We start from the raw sequence: 22,631 nt of genomic DNA on the forward strand, positions 1-22,631 counted from the left end.
GGGGGAAACAGCGCCATCTTGCGGTTACATGCGTCGCTTTCCGCAACGGACGTGCGAAAACATGACAGGAAGCGTGCTACTTCAAAAATGCAGTTTTATTGATACACGGCCAGTTTTCAAAAGTGCATTTAATCACAGGAGTTTGCACACGGCGAAGTTAGCCACAGGCTTTAAGGCTTAGATTAAATCAGGATTTGCTTGGCCTTTTAACAGTGAGTAAGCCTGCCTGATCTACCTAAAGTAACACCTCGATTCTCTGAAACCAGAGCCTCCTGCAGCGTTGCATACCCAGGGAGTACACCCCCCCCTTCCCTTTCTCCCATAATTACATTTTACTGATTTTCAGCAGATGCATTTTCAGCAAACCTCTCATACACAGCCAATATTTCATAGCACAGCGGTGGTTCCCTTTCGGTATGAACCTCGTTAATACAACTATAATTTTATTTGTGTCAAGCCAAATATTTACAGTTTCAAGGTTTTTTATTCAGTTCACTCCTGAGCCGGCTCTTTCAGTTGAGCCGAATGGCATCCATCTGGCAGACGCGTTTATAGATGTTATCGCAAGGAACATCAAACCAGGTCTTTGAGTGACTGTTTAAGACGGCACAGTCCTCTCCATGCGCCCCGCCAGACAGGTGATTATTTGGCTCAGAGCTCCACTCGTCCCAGTATCTGTGACAAAGGAAGCGTGAAATAAGATGGGATAAAGAGGGGAATGTTCATATGTATTTAGAAATAAACCTCCAGTGGGTGATGCAATCAGTCATGAAATGCCCAAAGCGGTAAGGTGATGCCTTACCACTCTGGGTATTTAATTTTTCTCTGCCACCTAACAAACCGGAATTTGAGTTTAGATAACCTGGAAATACTTTTCAAAAGAAATCCAACCTCAGAATGTACACGGTGAGATGAATTCAGGATTGTGCCTATCTATCCAAGCTGGGAAATTAACGCAAGTGCATTTGAAAGCATAGTAAAACAATTGTTTGTACTTGTTTTTGAGAGTTGTGTTGTCCACCCATCTCCAGTCTCCTTCCTTCTCTATGTCAGATAGGCCAATCCAGAAGTGGTAGTCAAATCCCCCAATTCTCCTGGCTTCTTTCTCGATGGCATCCTAAGAACAAACATGGTTAATGTGGAGCAGACAAATGCACGCATACATGAACGCACAGGTACATACACAGACCACACACAAAAAAAGAACACTAACACACGTCCAGGTAGTGTAGCAGTCTATTCCATTGCCTACCAACATGGGGATCACCGGTTCAAATCCCCGTGTTACCTCCGGCTTGGTCGAGCATCCCTACAGACACAATTGGCCGTGTCTGCGGGTAGGAAGCCAGATGTGGGTATGTGTCCTGGTCGCTGCACTAACGCCTCCTCTGGCCTATTCAGAAGGGGGGGGATAGCGTGATCCTGCCACGTGCTACATCCCCCTGGTGAAACTCCTCACTGTCAGGTGAAAAGAAGCGGCTGGCGACGCCACAAGTATCGGAAGAAGCATGTGGTAGTCTGCAGCCCTCCTCGGATCAGCAGAGGGGGTGAAGCAGCGACCGGGACGGCTCAGAAAAGTGGGGTAATTGGCCGGATACAATTGGGGAGAAAAAGGGGGGGAAATCCCCTCCTCCTCCCCCCAAAAAACAAAACAAAAACAAAAAACACTAACACACAAAAGACTGTGGACTTTTCATCTGTGGTGATAATCCTAGCCCTAACTCGTGCTCTGTGGTGCATCCTGCTGAGGCAGTCTCGTTAGAAGGAATGTGGGGCGCTTGCACAGGTCAGGACTCCACAACAAATTCATTTCTGGCTAAAGGCTTGTTTGGCCTTCATGTGTTGTTCTCCATGTCCACTAAAGTTTTGGTCAGATTTTCGCCCTTTGACTGGTCAAGTTTTGTTTATACAGAGTTATTTGATTTGGATTTGAAGTGGAGCTATGAACACACACACACACACACACACACACACACACACACACACACACACACACACACACACCAGAGCTAAAATTTAAATGCCATCCTGTAGATACAAACTCAGATTAGCTCATGACCAAATTTATACTCGTTTGGTTTCTATCTTCATTTTTTTCTTGTTCTTTTTCTTTCTCTCCATCTGTTTTTTCTGTCACTTAATGACAGCCTATGCTTTAATGTTTCAGCTCCAAACCAGAAAGGTTCTACAAAAATTAAATTCTTTCAGACCCTTGAAAGATACAAGTATGGGGGTACACACACCATGTCACCCTATACTTGTGGAGACCCCTCATTGACTACATTAATTTCCTAGCCCTTAACCCCAACCTTAACCATCATAATAACTACATGCCTAACCTTAACCCTTAACCTAATCCTAATTCTAACTTTAACCAGGGCGACACAGTGGCACAGTGGTTAGCGTGGTCGCCTCACAGCAACAAGGTCCTGGGTTCGAACCCCGGGGTAGTCCAACCTTGGGGGTCATCCCGGGTCATCCTCTGTGTGGAGTTTGCATGTTCTCCCCGTGTCTGCGTGGGTTTCCTCTGAGTGTTCTGGTTTCCTCCCACAGCCCAAAGACATGTAGGTCAGGTGAATCGGCCATACTAAATTGTGCCTAGGTGTGAATGTGTCAGCCCTGTGATGGACTGGCAGCCTGTCCGGGGTGTCTCCCCGCCTGCCGCCCAATGACTGTTGGGATAGGCTCCAGCATCCCCATGACCCTGAGAGCAGGATAAGTGGTTTGGATAGAAGGATGGATGGATGGACCCTTAAACCAAGCCCTAACCCTAAAATAGATCCTTTCCCTCACTGGGGACCCATAAAATGTCCCCACAAAGTAGGTGGGTTTAGGTTTTTCTATTCTAATGGGAACATTTGGTCCTCGTTAGGATAGAAAAACCTGGTACACGCATGCGCGCACACACACACGCTCTCTTAAACCAACACTTACATGTTGTTCCATGGCATGCAGTATGGTAAGATGACTGCCCATCTCTGTACAACTGTCTCTGCTCTTCAGCCAGTCCAGCTTATCATCGCTGAAGTGATAGCATTTATCTCCTATGTGAAGCCAGTCCTCAGGACACTCCCTGCACTTTTTAACTGCGCAGAGAGAGGGAGAGGGAAATGAAGGAGACAAAAAAAAAAAAAGAAGACGTTTGTTAAAAAAAAAAGATCACATACTCTATATGCCGTGTTATTTATCTCTGTTTCCTTACCTTTCTTTGAACAGCTCTGCCCCAAGTTAGTGTAGTCCCCACACAATTGGATGTAGCGTCCATGCAATGAGTTAAGCTTCAAGGCCAGCGCTGCGGACCCCAGGGGGGTGCCTGGCACAGGCCTATTTAACACTGTGTGCATGGGCATGTGCATGAGAGAGAGAGAGAGAGAGAGAGAGAGAGAGAGAGAGAGAGAGAGAGAGAGAGACAATGCAGATGTCAAGGACTCACGAAGCAAAAACAGTTCTGATGTGGTTGTTCATCTAGCACCGCCTTCCTCCTGCCTAAAGACGGTGCTTTTTGAGGGAGTTCATATCTGCATGACAGGATATTGCTGGTGCTGCTGAGATAAGTGCGTTGTATTACACTGGCTCATTCAAAACCCCTCAGGGACATTAAAAAGACATTTACAAAGTGAATTTAATGTCTTTTTTATATTCAAGTATAATTCTGAGATTTGGCATCCCTTTATAAAGGCTCTCAACGATATAATTATGACATTTAAAAAGTTAATGTTTGTATCTATAATGCATTCAGTTTATACGTTCTAATGGACTCATGATGATGTATAAACACGTGTACAACATAACACGTATTTGAATGCATTAACACCCCTACCCACTGTACTGCCCTTGCAGCGCGTACTCTTGTGCAGAGCTAGACTGCCAGTTAACATCCGAAAGTCCTCCAATAAACACACAAGGCTTGACTTTTCTAGCATTTTACTGAAGTCTTGTTTCCTGTTTTGATTTTTTGCTTTTGTTTTGTAAAACTGAACCATTACAGAAATAAGAAAACAGTCCAGCGGTGGCTAACCATGTGCCATGGAGAGCCACGTGTATGCAGGTTTTCACTCCAACCCAACTCCACACCTGAGGTCTCATGTATCAATCATTACTATGGGCAAATTTGTGCGTACACATCCATGGAATTTTTTAGCCAAAATTGTCAGACAGTCAGCAGCAAAGCATGATGGTTATTTGTAATTCCTTCCTCCTAACATCTATCGTCTACCTCTTGCAATGAGTAATCACCCAGGCCTGCAAAGACATCAGTGTTAGCCAATCGGTGTCTAAATTCAGGGGTCATCCAGGTTCTACACTGGTCTCTGAGACAAACTTCAGGGCTAAAAAAATCCCATGGGTGTGTACGCACGAATTTGCCCATGGTAACGATTGATACACGAGGCCCCAGGTGATGTCACTGATACAGTCCTCCTCTTTGGATGAAGGGTTGCTAATCAGTGAAATCACCTGAAGGGTTGCTAATCAGTGAAATCATCTGGTGTGGAGTCCGGCTGGAATGAAAACCTGCATACACATGGCTCTCAATGGCACATGGTTAGTCACCCCTGACATAGTCATACTGACAGTAAGTATTATACACATAACTACATAAATACACAGTTCCTACCAAAATATAAAGCAGCAATACACTGTATAAAAACGCAAGTCAACTGCCACAACTACAAATCAAAAAATCATTACTGCTGTAACTGCTAACTAGCAGAGCGCGTGCTAACTAGCAGAGCGCATGTTTACCAAAACGATAAAAAAAGTTTCTAACATGACTTTCCTTAAGAAAATGTGTTTGATAATTATTTACATGTTACTTACAAATAGTCTCCAAGGCAGAAGCATATCGTAAATACATTCAACGACATGTATTCACCAGTGTCTGTCTTGCCTGTCTGTGCTCGACTGAAGAAAGGCTAAGCTTGCAGAAGATACAGAGAGTAGCAACACATTCCCACATGCCCCTGCGCCATAGGCACTAAAATAGCCCCCCCATAATATCCGCCAAACTTTAACTTATTTACCTAATTTATTTAAATTACTAACTTAGCTTTAAAGGCAGCACACTCCCCGCTTGATATAATAACATATCACTACAGATACAACCAAACTTGAAGGGGAATACTGACTGGCAACTACATTCTTGGAGTCTTTTCACTAAATCTCTGAAAAAAGGACTATAATCTCTGAGACCGGCTTTAGAACCCACACCTCTACCTTGCGGACCCCTCTTGTCACTGCTTGGCAAAGCCTTAACGACCAGTCCGACTGGCCATTCATTTCTGTGAGCCTGGCTGTCTTTCACTAAGACAACGTCTCCTTGTTTGACATTCGGCTTGTCTTTTGTCCACTTCCTGCGGCTCTGTAGAGTCGACAGATACTCTCTTTCCCATCTCTTCCAAAAAGTGTCAGCAAGACACTGGACTTGCTTCCACTGCTTTCCGTACAACTGAGCCGTGCCAAAGTTTCCAGAGGGGGCTAAAACAGCACTCATCTTCTGAGTAAGAAGCATCTCTGGGGTGAGTACTACTACTGCAGGCATATGTGGGTCAGTGGATATGGACACAGGGGTCTTGCATTCAAGATCGCCATCACCTCCGCCATGAAAGTGCTCAGGACTTCATGTGTGAGACGAGTTGGTGCTGTCTGGAGCAGCATTGCGTCCAGAATGCGACTGGCAACTCCGATGAGCATCTCCCAGGAGCCATCCATGTGGGAAGCATGAAGTGGATTAAACACCCAGGAGCATCCTTTTTCCTGGAGGTACTTCCCAACTGTTGTGTCATCTGTGTTTATATCCAACTGCTTACAAGCTCCCACAAAGTTGGTCCCTCTGTCGGACCGCAGACGTTTTGCTGGACCACGAATCGAGAAAAACCTTCTTAGAGCATTGATAAAACTGTCTGTTGACATGGTTTCAATCAGTTCAATATGCACTGCTCTGGTAGACATGCATGTAAAAAGCACAGCCCAGCACTTGCTCGCCGCACCTCCTCCTCTTGTGCGACGCGTCATGATAGACCATGGTCCAAAGGCATCAAGGCAAACAGAGGTTCAGGAGTAAGCCTGTCAGCAGGCAAATCTCCCTTCTTCTGATCATCCAACCTCCCTCGTATTTAGCTGCAGGTAACACACTTGTTGGTGACAGAAGACATCAGACGTTTACTCCCAATTATCCAGTATCCAGCTGCTCGGATAGCTCCTTCCGTAATGTGATGCCCTTGGTGAACTACTTATTTATTAAAGTGTTTCACAAGTAGTGTGGCAATGTGATGGTTGTGTGGAATGATCAGTGGGTGCTTTTCTTCTTCGGACAGGTCAGCAGAAGAAAGACGACCTCTGACACAAAGCAGACCATCTTTATCTACGACCGGATTGAGCTTTTTGAGTGTGTTCTGCTTGGGGCATGTCTGTCTGTCTTCAAGACATTTAAATTCCTCATTGAAGGCTTTGTGCTGGACAGAGCGAATGATCACAGCTTTGGCTTGCAACAGCTCACTTATGCTGGACGTTTCTTTGAAACATTTCCATCCCTCCCTTTCTGCATTGTCTGTCTTTCCTTTGAAGGATGCTGCAACATGAATGAGTCTGGCTATGGTTCAACTGCGTGTTCTCCAGCTTGAGCATCGCTCAAAGTGTTGTGAGCCCAACTGGGACTCTGATGCCTTGGTTGCCACCGTAGTAACCTCAGGATGAATCTCAGCTTCAGGCCCAATGAGGGTGAAGAGATTAGATTCAGGTGTCTCTGCTGCTTTGTCACGATACAGGAAGGCTGGACCTGAGAACCAGTTGCTGTGTTGGAGCTGGGATGCTAGTGTAGACCTGGTTGCATGGTCTGCAGGGCTCAAGTCTGTCGGCACATAGTGCCACTGGTCAGGGTGTGTGGATCTTCTAATCCGAGTTACTCAAATGGAAATGTACATATAAAACCTTCTTGTGGCGTTGTGTATATAACCAAGCATGATCTTACTATCAGTGAAAAAATTCACAGTGTCCACCTCAATGTCAATCTCATCTCTGATCAGCTTGTACAGATCAACAGCCAACACAGCTGCACAAAGCTCCAGACGTGGAATGGTGTGGGCCCAATTTCGACTTCCCCATGACAAATCCAACATGATATTGTCCCTCAGTGTCGGCAGCTCTCAAGTAGGCCACAGCTCCTATAGCTACTGTGGAAGCATCTGAAAAGATGCGCAGTTCTTTTCTCTATGTTGGTTACTGGAGGAGGACCTGGATGCAATGCCGCAATGTGCTTGTCGCTGTTGCACTCAAAGCACTTGACAGTTGTCTTACAATCTTTTGCTATGTGTTGAATAGACCCACATCTATAGCAGATGTGATTCTCTCTGAGGTATGCTTTATGCTCTTCTAAGGGTTTGTCACTGAAGAGGTCGCATTTTTTCAGTGGGTGGGGCTTCTTATGTATTGGACAATGATGATCTGGTTCCTCAAATTTCTTCAGCGCAGTACTGGTTTGGGCACCTGATGGCTCTGCAGGGATGTCCGTTTTGTCTTCCAAGGCTTGTCCTTTTTTTTGGAGGTTATAAGGGAGCTTTTTCACTATTTGTTTTACTCCACGAGCCATATCTAAATACGAGAGCCCTGGTAGAGCACCGTCTTCCTTAGCACACTCCAGTTCAAGAAAAACGTCTCCTAGTTCGCTCAGCTTAACATTATCCCTGTTGGTTAGCCTCGGTAAGTATTCAATATTTTTGAGCAGTGCGTCTTCAATGACCTCTGGTGTCCCATAACACCCTTCAAGACGTTGCCAAACCATATTGGCACATGCTGCGGGATTGAGGACGTGTACTGCATGAATTCACTTTGCCTGTTTTGGCGATGTGGCTCCAAGCCACGTTGTCATTAGGTCCAGTTCTTCCCTGGCTGAGAGATTCAAGTCCTTAGTAGCACTTAAAAAGGAGGCTTTCAGTGACCAATAATTTTCAGGTTTGTCATCAAATTTCAGAAGACCAGCACTCACCATTTCTCTCCGAATGAGATATTTTGCAAAGTCCTGTGCACCATCAGGTTTAGGTAAGTATTCTTTTTGGGGATTGGCTGTGAGTTGTGGAGTGCTATGAGGGTAATTATTGCTCTGACACATATTCATTGTTGGCTCTTTTTTCATGTCTACTGGCTTTCATGTAAACTGGCTGTGTTGCTTTGGATACCATGATAAGTTGCCGTTTTAGCATCAGGTATTTCCAATTTATTCATTTTTCTCTCATGTGACCTCACTGCTCCATGTCATGTTTCGAAAGCAGTTCTGGAAAGAATAACCCAGACTGTTGTTGGATGTACTCACTAGTGCATTGAACTTTACTGAAGGGCTTGTCTTCAATGTAGGGTTCTCGACTGAGCTCCCTGCTTTCCACCTCGGCTTCCTCATAGGCTGTAGCTTCAGCTTCAGCTGCAGTAGCAGCTCTTTGGCATTGGAAAAGATGGAGACTAGCGTCGTAGTTAGCCTTTTGTTTTAGTATGCTTGCTTCCAGGTCTGCTCTCTGCTTTATCATGTCTGCTTCTCTTTTGGCGTACGCTAGTTGAGCTTGGGCAGCTTTTGCTTTAGCATAAGCTTTTGTGGCTGAAGAGGCTGTTGATGATGACTGCTGAGAGTTTGGTGGATGCTCTAGATGACTGTAACGCAGCACCAAATGCTCGAGGACGCTCTTACCTCTTGGTTGCTTGATCTACAACCTCTGCTTGTTGTTCTTCACTAGCTTCATTTTGCTGCATAGTGGTGTCTTCCTTGATATAATTTCTCCCTGAGCGTAGACTCAAGGTTGCTAAGTATTGTTTTCTAATGCTTGATCCCGTCGTGCTCTTGTCTTTTTACTGTACTGCCCTCGCAGTGCGTACTCTTGTGCAAAGCTAGACAGCCAGTTAACATCCAAAAGTCCTCCAATAAACACACAAGGCTTGACTTTTCTTGTATTTTACTGAAGTCTTGCTTGCTCTTTTGGCTTTTTGCTTTTGTTTTGTAAAACTGGAACATTACAGAAATAAGAAAATAAACAGGTATACAACCATCAACATAGTCATATTGACAGTAAATATTATACACAATTATACACATGACTACATAAATGCACAATTCCTACCAAAATATAAAGCAGCAATATCGTGTATAAAAACACAACTCAACTGCTGTCATGTCCATGAGGGTTGTAATGTAACATGTTTAGTAACGTTTCTGGTGTTGGTTTTTGAATTTTACTCTGGTCACAAGGGGGCGCTCTAGGGAGCGCTCTAAGTTAAGCGTTAGGCCCGGAAGTAGGAGAGAAAGAGAGGCGTGTTAGTAGTCATGGATGGCAGGTACACTAGCAGATGTACCGTTGTCGTTATGCAGAAATATCACTAAAGATTCCAAAACGCAACCTCCTGATATTTGAGTTGTTATTTCAAAACTTTACAACTACCACAGCAATTACAAATAAAAAAAAATCATTAGCGAACAGAGTTAACTATTGTAACCGATTACTTTCTTGCCCGGTGCGGGATTCGATACGGGGTGTACTGCACCACAAGGCGGCATCACTAACCGCTCGGCTAAAGGGTCAGATACGTTAACTAGGGGCTAACGTGTCTTATTAGTAGTTTACACTACTGCTGTAACTGCTAACTAGTAGAGTGCATGCTAACTAGCAGAGCACATGTTTACCAAAACGATCAAAAAAAGTTGCTAACGTGACTTTCCTTAAGAAAATGTGTTTGATAATTATTTACATACGTTACTTACAAGTAGTCTCCAAGGCAGAAGCATACCGTAAATACATTCAGCAACACGTGTTCACCCCCTCCCGTCCTGCCCGTCCGTGCTGCGCTGAAGAAAGGCTAAGCTAGCGGAAGAAGACACGGAGCGTAGCAACAAATTCCCACAAGCCCCTGCGCCACAGGCAAATAGCCCCTCCCCCTCCCCCAAAAAATAGTCCCTTCATAATGTCCGCCAAACCGACCGGTTATTTAACTAACTTATTTACCTGATTTATTTAAATTAATAACTTAACTTTAAAGGCAGCACACCCATAACACTAAAGTCCATCCAGTAGCCAAGCCGCTTATCCGAATTCGGGTTGCGGGAGCCTATCCCAGCAGCCATTGGGCGGCAGGCGTGGAGACACCCCGGACAGGCTGCTGGTCCATCATAGGGCCGACACACACACCCACCCACACACACACACACCCACACATACATACACAGGGACAACTTAGTGTGGCTGATTCACCTGACCTACATGTCTGGACTGTGGGCGGAAACCGGAGCCCCCGGAGGAAACCCACACAGATACGGGGAGAACATGCAAACTCCGCACAGAGGACGACCAGGAACGACCCCCAAGGTTGGACTATATCGGGGCTCGAACCCGGGACCTTCTTGCTGTGGGGCGACCGCGCTAACCACCGCGCCGCCGTGCACTAGACCAGTGGTTCTCAACCTTTTTGGGGTCCTGGACCCCCTGCGTATTTTTGATCTACCCTGAGGACCCCTCCACCTGATGTTGGGAGAGGGGGGTTGCAATTTGATAGAAACAGTAGAAACTGCATTTTAAATTGCATTATAACATTTATTCACTCTTTGGGGCAAAAATAAGAGCTTTCAGTTGTAACTTAGATATAGTTAACAAAACAGAATTCTTATGCAGTAACTTTCAGATATATGTAACAAAACAGAATATGTATTCACTAACTTTCAGATATATGTAACAAAACAGAATATGTATGCAGTAACTTTCAGATATATGTAACAAAACAGAATTCTTATGCAGTAACTTTCAGATATAGTTAACAAAACAGAATTTTTATGCAGTAACTTTTAACAATGCAAACGGGAGCGAGATCTCTTATTAAAATACAATAAATTACACTTGTGAAACAGATGTAATTAGAGAAAAAAGTCCTGTTACCCTTTATAGTTTAGGTAGATAAAGCTCTCGGTCACATCTGAGTAAAATAATCCTATTTCTATAAATGTCATAGGATCTTTTTTTTAAAGATATTTTATTTTCACGGACCCCTTGCAATTACACCACGGACCACTAGGGGTCCGCGGACCCCCGGTTGAGAAACACTGCACTAGACTATCGCATTGTAAACCAACACGTGATATGAACCTGTAAGGCCATTTGACACGAAGCCGCAATAGTTCTGCTCAAAATATGTGCTGGCATAATTCAAGCCACTTTTCCTGATATATATGTATCACGTGCGCTTGTGTTGGGAAAAAACCCCACATCCGTTGAGATGTCACAATAAACACAGACATCTTCGATAAACGCCCTCACAGTGGTCCCTCCACGCGCCTTGCGAGGCTTTATGACGCATCCTCGTAGACTCATCGCTTACTGAAATTCTGGACCCCATCTCGTGAAACATCCTGTCCAGTCCACCTCCAGGAATCTTACTCAACATCCCGCGCGCGTGTGTGTGTGTGTGTGCGCGTGCAGGAGAAAGGGAGGAATTTGGGATGGGGGTGGTGTGGAGGGGTGAAGGAGGGGGGTGATAACTCAAGCCGTGGCAGCCTCAGCGCTGTTTGTTTTGAATGAGCGAGTGTCCCCATTGCGTGTTATCAGCCCAGGCTGCCAGAGACTCTGGGTCCTGGAGGAAGAATATTTCACAATTATGGACTTTTGTGCTTTTTGCTCCGGCACGAAACCCCCCCCCCCCAACGGAAATGAGACAGCGGTTTCTCATTTTCATTGCCAATTATAGATGTCCAAAAGTGCACTGCGTCGAAATTAAAGGGAGAAAAATTAGAGCGCGTGAGAAACACAGGGCAGGTGGCCCGCGGGCAGACAGACACGCGAACAGACAGACAAGTAGATATACGGCCACTAAGAGACCGGCAGATACAGACAGACAGGTTTGCCTGCAGACCGGCAGACACAGACATACAGGTTGGCCTGCAGACCGGCAGATACACAGACAGACAGGTTTGCCTGCAGACCGCCAGATACACAGACAGACAGGTTTGCCTGCAGACCGGCAGATACACAGACAGACAGGTTTGCCTGCAGACCGGCAGATACACAAGACAGACAGGTTTGCCTGCAGACCGCCAGATACACAGACAGACAGGTTTGCCTGCAGACCGCCAGATACACAGACAGACAGGTTTGCCTGCAGACCGGCAGATACACAGACAGACAGGTTTGCCTGCAGACCGCCAGATACACAGACAGACAGGTTTGCCTGCAGACCGGCAGATACACAGACAGACAGGTTTGCCTGCAGACCGGCAGATACACAGACAGACAGGTTTGCCTGCAGACCGCCAGATACACAGACAGACAGGTTTGCCTGCAGACCGCCAGATACACAGACAGACAGGTTTGCCTGCAGACCGCCAGATACACAGACAGACAGGTTGGCCTGCAGACCGGCAGATACACAGACAGACAGGTTTACCTGCAGACCGGCAGATACACAGACAGACAGGTTGGCCTGCAGACCGGCAGATACACAGACAGACAGGTTGGCCTGCAGACCGGCAGATACACAGACAGACAGGTTTACCTGCAGACCGGCAGATACACAGACAGACAGGTTTGCCTGCAGACCGCCAGATACACAGACAGACAGGTTTGCCTGCAGACCGGCAGATACACAGACAGACAGACAGGTTGGCCTGCAGACCGGCAGACACAGACAGACAGGTTGGCCTGCAGACCGGCAGATACACAGACAGACAGGTTTGCCTGCAGACCGGCAGACACAGACAGACAGGTTTGCCTGCAGACCGGCAGACGCAGACAGACAGGTTTGCCTGCAGACCGGCAGATACACAGACAGCCAGGTTTGCCTGCAGACCGGCAGACACAGACAGCCAGGTTTGCCTGCAGACCGGCAGATACACAGACAGACAGGTTTGCCTGCAGACCGGCAGATACACAGACAGACAGGTTTGCCTGCAGACCGCCAGATACACAGACAGACAGGTTTGCCTGCAGACCGGCAGATACACAGACAGACAGGTTTGCCTGCAGACCGGCAGATACACAGACAGACAGGTTTGCCTGCAGACCGCCAGATACACAGACAGACAGGTTTGCCTGCAGACCGCCAGATACACAGACAGACAGGTTTGCCTGCAGACCGCCAGATACACAGACAGACAGGTTGGCCTGCAGACCGGCAGATACACAGACAGACAGGTTTACCTGCAGACCGGCAGATACACAGACAGACAGGTTGGCCTGCAGACCGGCAGATACACAGACAGACAGGTTGGCCTGCAGACCGGCAGATACACAGACAGACAGGTTTACCTGCAGACCGGCAGATACACAGACAGACAGGTTTGCCTGCAGACCGCCAGATACACAGACAGACAGGTTTGCCTGCAGACCGGCAGATACACAGACAGACAGACAGGTTGGCCTGCAGACCGGCAGACACAGACAGACAGGTTGGCCTGCAGACCGGCAGATACACAGACAGACAGGTTTGCCTGCAGACCGGCAGACACAGACAGACAGGTTTGCCTGCAGACCGGCAGACGCAGACAGACAGGTTTGCCTGCAGACCGGCAGATACACAGACAGCCAGGTTTGCCTGCAGACCGGCAGACACAGACAGCCAGGTTTGCCTAGATATACAGGGACAAGTACTACAACAGGCAGGCAGGCAGGCAGATTTGTAGACAGACGGGTGTCCGGGTAGCGTAGCGGTCTATTCCACCAACCAACACGGGGTTCGCCGGTTCGAATCCCCGTGTTACCGCCGGCTTGGTCGGGCGTCCCTACAGACACAGCTGGTCGCGTCTGCAAATAGGAAGCCGGATGTGGGTGTGTCCTGGTCGCTGCACTGGCGCCTCCTCTGGTCGGTCGGTCGGGGCGCCTGCTCGGGGGGATCCTCCCACGCGCTACGTCCCCCTGGCGAAACTCCTCACTGTCAGGTGAAAAGAAGCGGCTGGCCACTCCACATGTGTCGGAGGAGGTCTGCGCTCTAGGCCGTCCGGGTAGCGTAGTGGTCTATTCCGTTGTCTACCAACACAGGGGTCGCCAGTTCGAATCCCCGTGTTACCTCCGGCTTGGTCCGGCGTCCCTACAGACACAATTGGCCGTGTCTGCGGGTGGGAAGCCGGATGTGGGTATGTGTCCTGGTCGCTGCGCTGGCGCCTCCTCTGGTCGGTCGTGGCGCCTGTTCTGGGGGAGGGGGTACTGGAGGGGGGGGGTAGCTTGATCCTCCCACGCGCTACGTCCCCCTGGCGAAACTTCTCGCTGTCAGGTGAAAAGAAGCGGCTGGCGACTCCACGTGTGTCGGAGGAGGCATGTGGTGGTCTGCAGCCCTCCCCGGATCGGCGGAGAAGGTGGAGCAGCGACCGGGACGGCTCGGTAGTGTGGGGCAATTGGCCAAGTACAATTGGGGAGAAACGGGGTGGGGGGGGGGGGTTGCAGACAGGATGGAGGAGATACGGCAACGGATGGACAGACAGACAGACAGACGGAGAGCTGGGCAGAGGCAAGGCGAGCGGTCGGACGGGGTCTACTCACAGAGCATGGTCAGCACGATGTTGGCGCAGACGGAGGCCAAGAGACCGATGAGTACGAAAAGAGCAGCCTGACTCCTCAAGCATTCAGCTCCCCTCTTCAGTCCCCGGGAGTCTGGTTGGACAGAGTGGAGTTCACGTCACAGAAGATGTCAATTTACTTACCATCGTTACTCTCTGGTGTGTCGCGGTGGACGAGAGGAGGCGGCCTGGCGAACTACCGCTGAGGATTTGGCCTCCTCGGAAGAGAACGCGACTATAGAAATGACATTAAACAAGTTCCGTTTTGTCCATCTCTCACTATCACGCGCACACGCGCGCGCGCGCACACGCACACAACACACCTGGGTTGAAGCCAAGGGTGAATCTGCTCCCCCTGGTAGACGTGTCTTCGGTGAACTCCTGCAGACTGGTGTAGTTCTCTCTGTCCTCCACCGCCACAGCCATGTCCTCTGTGTCTCCGTCCGCTCTGGCGAAACCCCCCGGAGCCCCTCTGCCGCCTCCGCTATCGTCCCCGACGCAGTCTCCCGCCTCCTTAAGGTCTCTCGGGTTCACGGGCAGCCACTTGTCTCTGCGAGCGAACGACTTCCGCCTGTTGTTTCGTTCGGCACGAGCGTCTTCCTGCACACGCGCGGTGCGGGGGGGTCAAGCGGATCTGTTCACGGGAAGGGTCCAGCGGACAGCGGCGTCGTCTTGGGTAGGACTAACTGAGTAATCATGTGTTGTGTGTTCCTGCCTGTGGCTCCGGGGTTTTTTACGGCCCCTTCCCCTCAGTAATGAATCAGCTAGTCTCCCTCGCTTGGTCCCTTGCCCTCTGGCTCTGTTTGGACTGAGCGCTGGTTCTGGATAGGATGGCGGTCTGACAGCAGGCGGATGACGCACGACAGGCGTGTGGATGTGTGAGATCGGGGAGGTAGGTGAAGGTTGTCCGCGATAGAGGGGGAGGAAAAACAAAAACCTTCAAATGGATAGTGCCATGGTGTGAGGAGAACTGGACGTATCAAAGGAGCCCCGGCCCGTAAAGACGCGTTCTGCACACGCTGGAGGAGCGTGTTCATGTTTGCCGTCAGTTGCGGCAGTTTGAGTACAGTCGTGTCTGTGTTTTAAGTTGTTTTATGTTGACAACGTCGCTCCAGCGCCAGTGCTGAGGGCAGGTGTAGTTACCAGCGGGCTCCACTAGGGGCAGAGTAGAGCAGACGACGCGCGCGTGTGAATCAATTAATTGTAAAGCGCTTTGGGGGGCTGTTGCAGCTAGAAAGGCGCTATATAAAATGCAACTTGATTGATTGATTGATTGATTGATAAAAAAGGGAGCAAAACAAGAAGAGTGCAGGAAAGCAGCTCGGGGCTTTGTGTGTGTGTGTGTGTGTGTGTGTGTGTGTGTGTGTGTGTGTGAGTGTGAAGTTCAAGCGAAGTTCATGGGAATATGGTACTAATTTTTTTTCCCCAAAAAAAACACAAGTCAAAACTAACCTAGAGTTAAATACTACCCCCCCCCGCTTTAATTGGTTTGATTCAAACAGTTTAGCTCCATGAGGACCGAGTTAGTGAGCTCCATGAGGACAGAGTAAGTGAGCTCCATGAGGACAGAGTTAGTGAGGTCCATGAGGACAGAGTAAGTGAGCTCTTTGAGGACAGAGTTAGTGAGGTCCATGAGGACAGAGTAAGTGAGCTCCATGAGGGCAGAGTTAGTGAGGTCCACGAGGGCAGAGTAAGTGAGCTCTTTGAGGACAGTTAGTGAGCTCCATGAGGACAGAGTTAGTGAGGTCCATGAGGACAGAGTTAGTGAGCTCCATGAGGACAGAGTTGGTGAGGTCCATGAGGGCAGAGTTAGTGAGGTCCATGAGGGCAGAGTTAGTGAGGTCCATGAGGACAGAGTAAGTGAGCTCCATGAGGGCAGAGTTAGTGAGGTCCATGAGAACAGAGTTAGTGAGCTCCATGAGGGCAGAGTTAATGAGGTCCACGAGGACAGAGTTAGTGAGGTCCATGAGAACAGAGTTAGTGAGCTCCATGAGGGCAGAGTTAGTGAGGTCCATGAGGGCAGAGTTAGTGAGGTCCATGAGGACAGAGTAAGTGAGCTCCATGAGGACAGAGTAAGTGAGCTCCATGAGGACAGAGTTAATGAGGTCCACGAGGACAGAGTTAGTGAGCTCCATGAGGACAGAGTAAGTGAGCTCCACGAGGACAGAGTTAGTGAGGTCCATGAGGACAGAGCTAGTGAGGTCCATGAGGACAGAGTAAGTGAGCTCCATGAGGACAGAGTAAGTGAGCTCCATGAGAAAAGAGTAAGTGAGGTCCATGAGGACAGAGTAAGTGAGGTCCATGAGGACAGAGTTAGTGAGCTCCATGAGGACAGTTAGTGAGCTCCATGAGGACCATGAGAACAGAGTTAGTGAGGTCCATGAGAACAGAGTTAGTGAGCTCCATGAGGGTAGAGTTGGTGAGGTCCATGAGGGCAGAGTTAGTGAGGTCCATGAGAAAAGAGTAAGTGAGGTCCATGAGGACAGAGTAAGTGAGGTCCACGAGGACAGAGTTAGTGAGGTCCATGAGGGCAGAGTTAGTGAGGTCCATGAGAACAGAGTTAGTGAGCTCCATGAGGGCAGCGTTAATGAGCTCCACGAGGACAGAGTTAGTAAGGTCCATGAGAACACAGTTAGTGAGGTCCATGAGGGCAGAGTTAGTGAGGTCCATGAGGGCAGAGTAAGTGAGCTCCATGAGGACAGAGTAAGTGAGCTCCATGAGGACAGAGTTAATGAGGTCCATGAGGGCAGAGTTAGTGAGGCCCATGAGGGCAGAGTTAGTGAGCTCCATGAGGACAGAGTAAGTGAGCTCCATGAGAAAAGAGTAAGTGAGGTCCATGAGGACAGAGTTAGTGAGGTCCATGAGGACAGAGTAAGTGAGCTCCATGAGGACAGTTAGTGAGCTCCATGAGGACCATGAGAACAGAGTTAGTGAGGTCCATGAGAACAGAGTTAGTGAGGTCCATGAGGACAAAGTAATTGAGGTCCATCAGGATAGAGTTAGTGAGCTCCATGAGGACCATGAAAACAGAGTAAGTGAGGTCCATGAGGACAGAGTAAGTGAGGTCCATCAGGACAGAGTTAGTGAGCTCCATGAGGACAGTTAGTGAGCTCCATGAGGACCATGAGAACAGAGTTAGTGAGGTCCATGAGAACAGAGTTAGTGAGGTCCATGAGGACCATGAAAACAGAGTAAGTGAGGTCCATGAGGACAGAGTAAGTGAGGTCCATGAGGACAGAGTTAGTGAGCTCCATGAGGACCATGAGAACAGAGTAAGTGAGGTCCATGAGGACAGAGTTAGTAACATCTGCCCTGGAGAAAAAGAAAGTACCAAGAGATAATGTATGAGATATGAAAAATAGCCTTGACAGGAAGAGTGAGCATTTGGTGTGTGTGTGTGTGTGTGTGTGTGTGTGTGTGTGTGTGTGTGTGTGTGTGTGTGTGTGTGTGTGTGTGTATGTGTGTGTCAGGCTGATACTGTTGCAGCTGCTCATTCAGGAGGACAATAAAGATGAACTCACACAGTGCTGCCTGATGCTGACTCATCCTACCCGGGCCACCCACCTTTTCTGCAGAATCAATTAAAACACAACGAGATGCTCGGCGTCCGGGTGGCGTAGCGGTCTATTCCGTTGCTTACCACCACGGGGATGTCCGGTTCCACACCCCGTGTTACTTCCGGCTTGGTCGGGTGTCACTACAGACACAATTGGCGGTGTCTGCGGGTGGGAAGCCGGATGTGGGTATGTGTCCTGGTCGCCGCACTAGCGCCTCCTCTGGTCCGGGGGGGCGCCTGTTCGGGGGGGCAGGGGGCTGGGGGGAATAGCGTGATCCTCCCACGTGATACGTCCCCCTGGTGAAACCCTACTCCATGACAGAGTCCCAGTGGAACCATCGTCTGTGTGTGTGTGTGTGTGTGTGTGTGTGTGTGTGTGTGTGTGTGTGTGTGTGTGTGTGTGTGTGTGTGTGTGTGTGTGTGTGTGTGTGTGTTCAAGACCTGGGTTTGTATGTCTGTGCGTGTAAATGAGTCTACATTCCTTGGCAATGGCAACTGTCACTGATTCACTCTGTCCTGGCTGTCCAATCAGGTACCTTGGGATTCAGGGGTCATTACCCCTGTGTTGGTGCTGATTGGCCTGTAGATTCCCCTCGCCTCTAAGCAGGCTGCGAAGGCTGAGGGTCAGCTCAGAAGAACAGTCATTCTCCCTGACTATGAGGAGTAACCTCCAAAACAGCCATTGTGGAGGTTACTCCTCATCCACAGAATCGATTTCAATCATTATCCACATATTTGGCTGACACGGTGACGCAGTGGTTAGCGCGGTCACCTCACAGCAAAAACATCCTGGGTTCAAGCCCCGGGGTAGTCCACCCTTGGGGGTCGTCCCCGGTCGTCCTCTGTGTGGAGTTTGCATGTTCTCCTCGTGTCTGCGTGGGTTTCCCCCGGGTCCTCCGGTTTCCCCCCCCCCCCCCCCACAGTCCAAAGACATGTAGGTCAGGTGAATCGGCCGTACTAAATTGTCCCTAGGTCGGAATGTGTAGGCCCTGTGATGGACTGGCGGCCTGTCCAGGGTGTCTCCCCACCTGCTGCCCAATGGCTGCTGGGATAGGCTCCAGCATCCCGTGACCCTAATTAGGATAAGCGGCTTGGATAATGGCTGGATGGCTGGATGGATGGATGGAATGGATGGCTGTATAGTGTAATATTCATGAGCATCACAACCAGCTAGCTCCAGCTAGCTGTAATGCTGCCCTGGCACACTGGGCACCGTGTTGACACGAGGCAGTTACGGGTCAGGCTGACAAATAAACTAGTACTATTGCGTACTAGCTGATATGGTGTCTAATGATTACTCAACTGAAAGTCATGTGGGAGTATATTAGATCTTTCTCATGAGCAACTTTAGCGTTTTAGCCCAATAGACTCCCATTCGTTCTGAGTGAATCTGCACCCCCTGACCCACTATACCCACTGGACCCCTGACAACTATGTCCACTTGGCTCAGACCCCCTCTGCTACACATACGTTTCCTCCCTCAGGTTTTTTTTTTAAATCTATTTAGCTGATATATTTTCTCTATGTCCATGCAGGTTTTACACTGCATTCCCATTTGCACCGAGCATTTTGTCTAGTGTTTGTTTGAGCCTTTTGTCTGTCTTTCTTTCTTCCGCCCTCTGGCTCTCCACCCACAGAGGTCAGTTGCACCTGACAGGTGGCTGAGATGAACGCTGCTTTCTCAGCACCGACAAGTTGGACTGGTTATAAAAAAAGCAGAGAGGGAGCTCGGCAGCCATCTTGCCATCTTGCAAACCAACGAACAGCACGTAAGTGTGTGTCTCTTTTTTGTGTAGCTTTGTGTGTCCGTGTTCCTCCAGTTGGGGGGGGGGTGTTCCCACACATTCTGGCTCCTATACACAGATCAGCCAACCCAGCCAACAATGGCACCTGTCAAGGGGTGTACATATTAGGCAGCGAGTGAACAGTCCAGGTCTTGAAGCTGATGTGTCGGAAGCAGGAAAAATGGGCCAGCGTAAGGATCTGGGCGACTCTGACGAGGGCCAGCTTGTGATGGCTAGACGACTGGGTCGGAAGAGCTCCAAAACGGCAGGTCTTGCGGGGTAGTCAGTACCTAGCAGAAGTGATCCAAGGAAGGACAACCTGTGAGCCAGCGACAGGGTCATGGGCACCCAAGGCTCATTGATGCACATGGGAAATGAAGGCTCGCCCGTCTGGTCCGATCCCACAGACGAGCTACTGTAGCTCATATTGCTGGAAAAAAATCATGCTGGCTATGATAGACAGGTGTCAGGACACAGTTGCTGAGGTTGGGGGCTGCGTCTACAACGGGCATGTGGGTGTCAGAACTGGACCATGGACACAATATCGGGCAGGTGGCTTTAATGGTTTGGCTGATCGGTGCAAATTCTCCCCAGGATGCCCTGGAAAAGGAAGCATGAGAAGTTGGGTGTTTAATATAAACTATTAGATTGGTCTGTCGGACATAAAGGAGGGGGGACCCTCCAGCCTCGAGGATGAGCCGCGGATCGGTCCAAGGGGAGGGGGTCTTCTTGGCCGCTCTCCGGCTTGCTGCACCCTTGCATTGGTCTTGCTATGCCTCGGCCTTCTCTTCTAGTTCTGGAACATGCTGTATGCAGCGCACACATCAAATGATAGGCCTAGGGTTTTCGGGACAAGTGAGGTGTGAGCAATTTGGGTGGAGGCATGGCAGGTGGTTGAGAGCTTCCCAGCAACGCTCCTACCCCTGCTTGCACCTCGACAATGTCTTGGAATTGTAATTCCAATCACAGTAGCTTAGTACACATATACCCATCCACACAAACCATACTCCAAGCAACACCCACTACCAAACCAGGGTAACCGGATCAAGAGGGGTATGGGTGGTTCAGGTCTCATGAGCCTGGATGACTCATATCCCCACACCCCTTCATTAAAAAAAAAAAAAATTTCTGATTTTTCCCATTTTCTCCCAATTTAGTGGCCAATCGCTCCCTATTTCAGTTCAAACTCCCACCCTCGTCCTGCATGCGTTCGCCAACTGCGTCTCTCCGGCCGGCAGTCTCGAAGGAGACCGCCTCGCCACTTCCGTGACAGGGCGACTCCGGGCCGAACCACATGCCTTTTCCCCACCCACCCAGAGACGCGTTCGCGTGACGAACACAAGCCGACTCCGCCCCCCTCCCGAAGACGGCGTTGCCAATTATCGCTGCTTCATCGAGTCCGGCCATAGTCGGATCTGACGAGACCGGGGCGCGAACCCCAGGTCCCCAGTGGGCAACTGCATCGACACAAAGCCGATGCTTAGACCGCTACGCCACCGCGGACCCAAAACCACACCCCGTCATTTTAACGCCGTACACGGCATGAGGGCACATATAGCACAGGGACTGCTGGGATGGGCAGGATGTCTGCGGTTTGGCATGGGTGGGTGGTAAGCCGCCCCCCCCTCCACCCAGGTGGATCACTCTGTCCTCGGTGCTGGGTGGTGTCCTGCTTGCTGTGTACCGGCAGGACTGCCGGGGGCTTTCCGGGGCTCCTGTGCGGTGTCTCATCGTCACGAGTGTGGGCCAGCTGTCGGACTTACTCCCCCTGCTTGGCGTTTCTAGGATGGGCGCTGCGGGTGTGGGGGGGGCAATGAGGGGACTGCATATCTGGCTGTCTATGGGTACTGGTGGGGCCCTGTCAGTCCCAGGGGAGGGGGGGGGGTGTTGCCATTGGGTTGCCGAGTGGGGCATCTAGCCGGCTGCGGTGTGGCGGGCCTCTCCCTTACCCCAGGCGTGGGTGGACGTGGGGCCTCTCATGCCCCCTTGCTGGGTGGGTGGTCCCGCCGGTGCGTCGGTCTGGTGATCATGGTGCCCAGCCCCAGGCCAGCTGTCGGTGCTTGCTGTGCACAGCCTACAGGTGCACCTTGTGCCTGCACCTGGGGGTCGGTGGCAGGGTTGCACCTCGCCGGTGCTTTTGGGGACTGCTGCTGTGCGGGCTCCTGCCCCCCTCCCCTCCCCTCCCCCGTGGATTCGGTGTCCCCCTGGGGTTGCAGTGCGTTGGACTCCAGCTGCTCTCTTGGCCGTGGGGTGTCTGCACGACCGCAGGGCCTGTGGGGTGGCTGCAGAGCCTGTGTGCTGCTCGGAGGCACTACGGTAAGTCACGGATCTCAGGCACCAGAATCTATGGGGACTACTTCATGCACTCACAGGTGGACACTTCACATACACATAGGCGGACATCACGTGCACATACACACTACCGGCATCTGCCTCACTCGCTCCCTGCAGCACTCTCTGGATTACATCATTCTGCGTTGCCCTACCCCCCCCTTTCTCCCCCCCCTTGTCTTCTCCTTCATCGCTTTAACATTGGTCCTCAATTGATGTCGATAACATCGACTTAATTATGTTTTGTCGAACACATGTCAGCGTCTGTTTCCCTGTTTCACTTGTGGTGATTGTCCCCCTCGCGGAGAAGTGATGCTGATTGGTTGTTTAGCCGACCAAACATGTGGAAGAGGGGGACCGCTGGGTAGCCGCCGTGCAGCGCCCGGGGACCAACTCCAGTTCTCCTCTCCGTTGCCTCGGTCAGGGGCAGAAACAGGAGTATTAACCCCGGCAC

General features: G+C 49.8%; 1 protein-coding gene and 1 pseudogene across 2 annotated transcripts; both read right to left on the reverse strand.

The window, feature by feature from the left end:
• Positions 1-77: 77 nt before the first annotated feature.
• Positions 78-15,316, reverse strand: cldc1 (C-type lectin domain containing 1). Of its 2 annotated transcripts, XM_056285832.1 has the most exons (6): positions 14,830-15,312; positions 14,490-14,600; positions 3,203-3,334; positions 2,935-3,086; positions 996-1,117; positions 78-675 (listed from the first exon to the last, which is right to left on the reverse strand). In XM_056285832.1, the coding sequence occupies exons 1-6, from the start codon at positions 14,930-14,932 to the stop codon at positions 513-515; spliced, it is 783 nt and encodes a 260-aa protein (XP_056141807.1). In that variant the 5' UTR covers positions 14,933-15,312; the 3' UTR covers positions 78-512. The 2 variants fall into 2 exon arrangements, with proteins under 2 accessions (XP_056141807.1, XP_056141808.1); XM_056285833.1 differs by lacking the exon at positions 14,490-14,600 and having other exon boundaries at positions 14,830-15,316.
• LOC130117682 (uncharacterized) lies at positions 4,151-8,039 on the reverse strand (annotated as a pseudogene).
• Positions 15,317-22,631: the final 7,315 nt, after the last annotated feature.

Source organism: Lampris incognitus, chromosome 9 (genome assembly GCF_029633865.1).
Source record: "Lampris incognitus isolate fLamInc1 chromosome 9, fLamInc1.hap2, whole genome shotgun sequence".
Lineage (NCBI taxonomy): Eukaryota > Metazoa > Chordata > Actinopteri > Lampriformes > Lampridae > Lampris > Lampris incognitus.